At 48.4% G+C, this 7,862-nt stretch overlaps 1 protein-coding gene across 1 annotated transcript in view; it reads left to right on the top strand.

The window, feature by feature from the left end:
• The window catches only part of DOCK1 (dedicator of cytokinesis 1), a 541,550-nt gene that overhangs the window by 523,425 nt on the left and 10,263 nt on the right, over nt 1-7,862 (top strand). The window contains 1 exon segment of the mRNA XM_017537892.2: nt 4,374-4,572. Coding sequence (XP_017393381.1) covers nt 4,374-4,572 — 199 coding nt within the window.

Raw genomic sequence — 7,862 nt, 5'->3', positions numbered from 1 at the left:
GGACAGAGTCTCACTCTGTTACCCGGGCTGGAGTGCAGTGGTGCAATCACGGCTCACTGCAACCTCCACCTCCCAAGTTCAAGTGATTCTTCTGCCTCAGCCTCCCGAGTAGCTGGGACTACAGGTGCATGCCATCACACCCAGCTAACTTTTTGTATTTTTAGCAGAGATGGGGTTTCAGCATGTTAGCCAGGATGGTCTCAGTCTCCTGACCTTGTGATCTGCCCACCTCAGCCTCCCAAAGTTCTGGGATTACAGGCATGAGCCACCGCACCCGGCCACTGTCCACTTACCATCACTGTGATTTTGACTATTTGAAGTACCCATGGGCCACTTTCTTTTTACAAGGCCACTTTGGAGATGCATTTTTGCTCTCAAGTACCCAGTACTTAACATTCATTGAGCACACACTGTGGCTCTTGCATTAGCTCAAAGTATTGAAAAAAGAACCACAGTATTGGTTTTTGTTTTGTTTTTGTTTTTTTGTATTTTTGAGTGGCAAGCATGTGAAGGTTGTTCTTATACAAAAAGGAAAAAATGTTGCATGCAATTTAAACAACACAGAAGAATCTCTGATTGTTTTACGGCCGATTTGCACAGTTGTGTGTATGTCCAATCCCATTTGGTTTACAATCCATCACCCTAAGACACCTACAGGGATCTGGCCCCTTCAACACACAGACGAAAACTTCCAGAGGACCCCAAGGGACGGCTCAACTCTGACTGCCCTTTGTTGCCAATGACTGATGTGCCCAATGGATAATTGCAAACTATCCCCACGTTTTTTCTTAACGGTAATTTTTATCAGCGTCTGATATTTATAAGGCCAAGTCCGTATGGAAATTCTCAATTTAAAGGTATTTAAATCATGTGCTTGTCACTTACAGCAAGATTGCTAAAGATATTTAATTCAACTTCTCCCCGAGAAAAATCCCCAAGCTGGTTATGGAAAGGTTTTTATATTTCTAGAAACATAGGGGTTAGGGTGGAAATTGATGGAGAGGTTTTAGATAGAAGAGTGGTGAATTGCACATGTGAGCTTGGGCTGCTGGCTCTTCCCCAGAAGGCATTTGTTTAACCTTTAACTGGAAGGCATCTTTATTACGGTCCAGAGTTGTGTTCATTCTTGGGGTTACCACCCTTTGCTATCTAACTAATGTGGAGAAAATGAGGCTTTGGTCTCAAATGGCACAGATTACGTGTAGAATAAAGTTCATCCTGTAGGCAGTTGCTTCTCATAATGTGAAAATTTAAAGCTCCCCCCGCCGTTCTCTGGGTTCTTTGTATACCCGTCAGGATTTCACAGCCTAGCTCTTCTTCCTGAGCTAAAGAGCATCTACTGATCCTTTTCTTGCCTATATTAATTATCTCAAGTTCCGCTAAACTAGAATAAAATCATGAAATGTTTGGTTGTTGCTTATAATAGATAAAACAGTTAACACCTAATGGATATGGATATACAGTATATCCAGTGAGAAAAGTCCAGATGTCCCAAAATGCCTTAATGATCTAAGTCAATACTGGTATATTTTATCAATCATTTTTAATTTTTAAGCATTTTATTATAGAAAAATTTCAAAGCTGAGTACAGTGGCTCATGCCTAAAATATCAGCACATTGAGAGGCTGAAGCAGGTGGACTGCTTGAGCTCTTGAGTTCAAGACAAGCCTGGACAACGTGACAAAACCCCATCTCTACAAAAAATATGAAAATTAGCTGGATGTGGTGCTGCATGCCTGTAGTGTCAGCTACTTGGAAGGCTGAGGTGGGAGGATCACCTGAGCCTGGGGAGGTTGAGGCTGTAGTGAGCCATGATGGCACCACCGCACTCCAGCCTGGGCAACAGAGTGAGACTGTCTCAGAAAAAAAGAAAAAATTCAGCCCCATCAGCCAGTCTTGACAATTATCAGCTTTTAGCTAGCCTTTTTTTTTCAATCTATATCAATCACATTTTCCAGCAAATCTTAAATATCATACCATTTTATCTATAGATATTTCAATACAAATTTCTAAAAGGTGTGAGCTCTTTTTTAAAACCAGAACTAGGTTGTATTATATAAACTTTGTAGTAATATAGTTTATTTCACACCAAAAATATTGACGGGAATTCCATATTATAATAATATATTAGTGTTGATTTCCCATTATCATGAATGTCTTTTTGTTTAGTTTGTTTGAGGCAAAATCCAAATAAGGTTCCCACCTTGCACCTTGCACTTGGTTGATATTCTCTAAGTCTCTTTTAATCCCTTTTCTTCCCTTGTAATTTAATTCTGGGCAAGCCTAGGTTGTGTATCCTATCATGGCCCCACCATCAGGACTTTGCTGATAGTGTGCCCCATCGCACTGTTTAATTCGTGTCTCAATTCTCCATACTCCCTACATACTGGCAGTTGAATCTAGTGATTTGATCAGATTCAGATTTGGCTGAGGGATAAGATGACTTCATAGATACTTGTATGTTCTTCCACTCAGAGGTACACCATATCCTTTTCTCTCTCTTTTGGAGATGTTAACAGCTATTGATAGTCAGTGCTTAGATTCAGTACCATTACTGTTGACATAGTACATGTACCCTCGCAGCAGATCCTACAGCATAGCCACACTAGATGGGAGAAGCAAAAAGTAGGCGGTGGTTCTTGCTCTGGGCAGTCTGCATCTTCAGCAGGTGTAAGCGCAGTTTTGTGAATGATCCTTCCCTTCCTGGTTTATCTTACTCCCCACTGTGGGACATGCAACGTGGAAGTTAGCACTGAGCAAATCAGTGGGGAGCAAGATCGCTGCAATGGCTGTCTTTTTTTTGGGGGGGGTACAGGATCTGGCTCCATCACCCAGGCCGGAGTGCAGTGGCACAATCTCAGCTCACTGCAATCTCCACTTCCCAGGCTCAAGCCATCATGCCACCTCAGCCTCCTGAGTAGCTGGAACTACAAGTGTGCACCACCATGCCCAGCTAATTTTTGTGTGTTTTGTAGAGACAGGGCCTTGCTACATTGGCCAGGCTGGCCTCGAACTCCTGAGCTCAAGTGATCCACCCACCTAGGCCTCCCCAAGTGCTGGGATTACAGGCCTGAGTCACTGTGCCCAGCCCCGCGATGGCCTTCTTCATGAGAACAGTGGTTTTCTTCCAAGTGTCCCATTCAGAAATAAATGTAAGAAAAACCAGAGCTAGGATGAAAATACGGCTGGCTGGTGACATTTTCTTCTCTTGAAACCATGCTCCCCTTAAGGAAGGCAATTTCTTCTCCAGGCAGCTCAGGAAGTCAGGTTTAGAAGTTGCTGTGAGGGCTCAGAGCGCCAAAGAGCAGGCTGTATTTTGCAAATGTAAGATCCTAGTAACAGCACTGCCTTCTCATATAACTTTGTGAGTTACGCTGTAAGGTTTCTCAGGTGTGCCCATGCCTTCATTCATTTAGCTATCTCTCCTGACTCCTACTCACAGCAGGAGTTGCTAGGGATGAAACTCCAGTCTTAAAATTGGATCCGTTTCTTCTGCCTCCTGATAGGACTTCCTAGGACCAGAAACAAGATGGACATGCCAATCTTGTGTTGGAGTGACAAATCGCAATCGTGTGTGGATGTGTGCGCACACTAACCTTTTGGTACATGCCTTAGAAACTAGCCCAAGATTCATTTACTCCATGGTGTAGCCACAAATGTGTTTTTACAGCAACTGCAGGGTAGGCAGAAGGGTGGTGGTGTCTTTATATCCTTTTATAAATGAGGCAGAGGTTACAAGGACATCAAGAGTCACTTGCAGGTGGCAGAGCTAGCATGCAGGTCTTCTGTCTCCAACTCAGTTGCTGGCTGGAAACCTCAAGGCACCTCCCAGCACCTGTGAGTCCCAGCACCTGTGAGTCCCAGCACTGGTGAGCTGGGCCCGGCTTGCTTCTGACCGAGCCATACAAAGTGCTTCCACCTGGAAACAACCATGTATCTGTAATCACAGAGACTTGGTCAGAATTAAGCTAGCAAACGTTTCTTTGCATTGGCATCTATCTTTCCCCATTACAAAATAGACAGCATATTTGTATATAAATCTCTAAAAGATGTGGGTTCCCCTTTTGAAATATACCCTAAATACCATCCTTCCATCGTAAATGAACAGTTCCTTAATATCATCATCAAACATCTGGCCAGACTTCGCATTTGCCCTATCATGCTAAGAGTTCTCTATCTTTTTCCAGTTTGTGTTGGGATTGAAACACAGTCCTTGCATCTGGTGACTATGTATCTGAAGTCGCCCTCAGCCTCCCTTTTAAATCATTGCTCTCCCTGTGACCATCTTGGATGGATTGTGAGTGACTTGACAGATGTCTGCAGGGTGGAAAGCAATTGCTCTCCTACTAAGACGTCATTGACCTTTCCTTTAGGTTTGCTCTGGAGCCTCTGCTGCCAAAGAAAATGCACTCCAGGTCCCAGGACAAGCTGGACAAGGATGACCTGGAGAAGGAGAAGAAGGACAAGAAGAAGGAAAAAAGGAACAGCAAACATCAAGAGATCTTTGAGAAAGAATTTAAACCCACCGACATTTCCCTGCAGCAGTCTGAGGCTGTGATCCTTTCAGAAACGGTAACTTGACAGAGTACCTTCCCTCGCTCTGCGACAGTCCTCAGGGACCTACCTTTGCCCCACCTGTAGCCAACATGGCTGCCAGCGGGCTTTCATTGAACTTGTTGTAAAATTGCAGCTCAAAAACCTGGCATCCTCCTCCCCTAGCCTCAGATGACCCCAGGCAGTAGGACAGCAAGAGCCACAGAGAGGCCCGGAGGAGGCTGGGCTTAGCATTCGTCCCCCTTCCTGGGCCTGGGCCTGGGGCGGGGCCAGCAGGGCCCACACGTGTCTAGGCTCCGCTGAGCTGTTGGACTTGTTTCCCACCCATGTCCTGATATCCCGGAAGATGAGCAGGAGGACTTCTGTTGTCAGGAAACAGTCCTCCGTGTCAGCTAATGGCTCCCCCTCGCCCCTTGCTGACTGGAACTCAAGCGAGTTATGGCCCAAGTGTTAAAATCAGATCAGCTAGAATCCAAAGACCTCTTCGCCCTGGGCCCCAGCAGCTGGACTTGGTCTTGGGGTATCCTGCTGTGTCTCATCTGCTCCATGTTTCAGTCTCCTGGCCATCTTTCAGAAGCACTTATGGGGTCTTCACGTGGCATGTGCTGCTGAGCTGACCTTAAACACGGGTCCCAGTGAGTCTCTCATTCCACAGTCATGGGCATGTGAGGGCCGTGAAACCCGAGGAGCTGGTTCTCATCCTGGGGCTGGGCCTGAGGGCTGATCCTCCCAGAAGTGCCTGCATTGGGAGTCTGTGCTAGTCTGCTTTATGTTACTATGAAGCAGTAACTGAGCCAGCGTCATTTGTAAAGAAGAGAGGTTGATTTGGCCCATGGTTCTGTAGGCTGTGGGAGCATGGCGCTGGCATCTGCCTGGCTTCTGGTGAGGCTTCAGGAAGCTTTCATTCTTGGCTGAAGGCAGGGGAATGTAGTGTGTCACATGGTGAGAAAGAGAGCATGGGCTGGGGGATGGGGGGTTTCAGGCTCTTTTAAATAACTCCATCTCCCATGAACTGATAGAATGAGAACCCAACCATCACCCCCATTACTGCAAGGACATCACCAAGCCCTTGGTGAGAGAGCTGCTCCCATGACCCAGACACCTCCCACTGGCCACACCCCCAGCATTTCAACGTGAGATTTGGAGGGGACAGATAATCCAAGCTGAATCAGAGTCTGAGTGCAAAAATGAGGCACAGCCCACTTCCAGGAAGACCTTGATTCAGAAAGTGCTGTCTGTAGCTGGAAACATAAAGAAAGGGTTCTCATGGGCTGTCAGTGTCAAAGGCTAAGTCAGGATTAGAGCTGCCATCTCTGGAAATGAGTGGGTGTTTGCTTGTCTCAGCCCTGGGCAGTCGGCGGGCTGTGATTAGAGGGTTAGACTTACTGCACTGCTTGTTTATAGCTTAAAAAACAGAAGGTACGTTTTGTCTAGACTTCATGCCACTTAGAAAGCAGTCACATGCTACCTGCCTATCTAGAGGTGGAAGGCAGATGCCCCAGTCATGACTTGATGTCCAGCAGGCCAGTGCTCGTCTGCAGCCTCTGGGTAGGTGCTGTGGCTGCAGCTGGGCTGGAGGATTCCTATGAGGGTGGCTGAGGATGTCAGGCCCATGGGGGCACTGACTGGAGGCTGGCCTGAAGCACCCAGACACTCAGCCTCCAGCAGATCGAGGGGTTCCTGGCCACGCAGCATGCTCTGTCTGCTATTCTAGGAAGTTGGGGTGCCCAGCACCCCAGGGGCTGGCTGAAGTCTCCTTCTCTCAAGCCCCAGGTAGACTTCACAAGTCTCAAAACGTCACAACTGGGTAGGAGAATTAACAGAAGCATTTTTGAATATGATTTAGTGCCAGACACTGTGCAAGTCTTTCAAGCATTTTAATTTAGGCTCCGTTTTAAGATGCTAAATTGGAGGGCCTCAGCGAAGTTGTGCCAAGTGGCAGAATTGATCACAGCTGACTTGTGTAAAAAGAAGTCCAAGGACACATGTGCACACGTGACAGGCACAGAGCCAACACAGTGCATTTTCTGTCCCTGCCCCTAGGGGCCCAAGCGTCCTTCTAGGATCCTTGCAAACAGTGGGGCTAGTGGGAGCACCACAAGGGCCGCCTCCCCACGGTTGGCCCTAGTACACTCAGCAAATCACCAGGGTCGGAGCACAGAACCCTGGCGTTGCTTCTCAGCATCCGGCCCAGCATCAGCAGAAGCCTTCCAGCACCAGGAAGCAAGGAATGTGGACCTCCCGCTAGGGACAGACTTACTATTCTTGGTCCAGCCCAGCAACTGTCTGCCTACGCAGAGGCCACCTCCTCCAGGGGACAGGTGTCAGACACCTAAAGTTTCCTAGGAGGCGGCTACGTGCTTGTGACCAGCCATGCACAGCAGGGGAGGTGGGGAGGAGGTTCACTGGAGCAGAAGCAGCAACCCATTACCTGGGGACACCAGCCACACCCCTACCCCCCTGCAGCATCCTCCTTGCCCTTCCCCCATACTGGCCTCCCCTGCACCCCAGCTTCTGCAAAGGCTTTCCCTCATCACCCCTGGGGCTGGATTCAGTTTCCTACTTGATTTGCATCATCATCAATTTTCTGACCTTTAGCTGAGCCTCTCCAGCCAGAGCCTCCAGGCTACAATTTGCATCTTGACGCTCTCTGAATCAGAATGTGCCTGGCCTGGGTTGCAGAGAAGCCAGAGAAGCACCTTAGCAGACCCGAAATCTCTCCTGCCAGTGCTTTCGCCCTCAGCAGGCCCAGCACGTCACCGGCCTTTCCTGACTTCCCCTGGCAGTTCTGCTGCCTGGAACAAGGCCATTTCTGCAGAGGAGGTGCAGATCCTGGGTGCTGGGCTCCCCCATCAGCACAGGATAGTTCTGGAAATAGACCTGTTGGCCTGGCTCTGTCACTCATTTATCAGAGGACCTGAACCTTCCTCCCAAGCCTGGTTCCCATTTCCTCCTTCCAGCCTCAGTAACCTCCAGACTGGCCCCGGCTCGGCTGATTCCTTCCGGGGCAGACATTGCAGCCTACCTGCTCTGCTGCTCACCCGAACCAGCACAGCCCATCCACTAGGCCCCCAGACACAGCCGCAGCACCAAGCCTGGAGCTGCCCACTCACCTGCCTGCCCTTCCTGTGGGGAGAATCTCGACCCCTCCTTTTTAGCTGGGTTAATACGTTTTCTAATTACTCCGGCCTCAGAGTGTTTTGTAGCTGCTCCTGTTCCCCGAAGCCTAATGATCTGAGACCAACCTGTAAGAAATATATAGGCCGGGCGCAGTGGCTCAAGCCTGTAATCCCAGCACTTTGGGAGGC

This window comes from Cebus imitator, unplaced genomic scaffold (assembly GCF_001604975.1).
Source record: "Cebus imitator isolate Cc_AM_T3 unplaced genomic scaffold, Cebus_imitator-1.0 Scaffold107, whole genome shotgun sequence".
Classification (NCBI taxonomy): Eukaryota; Metazoa; Chordata; class Mammalia; order Primates; family Cebidae; genus Cebus; species Cebus imitator.
The sequence above is the reverse complement of the archived record's forward strand: the minus strand, read 5'-3'. Positions and strand labels throughout refer to the sequence as shown.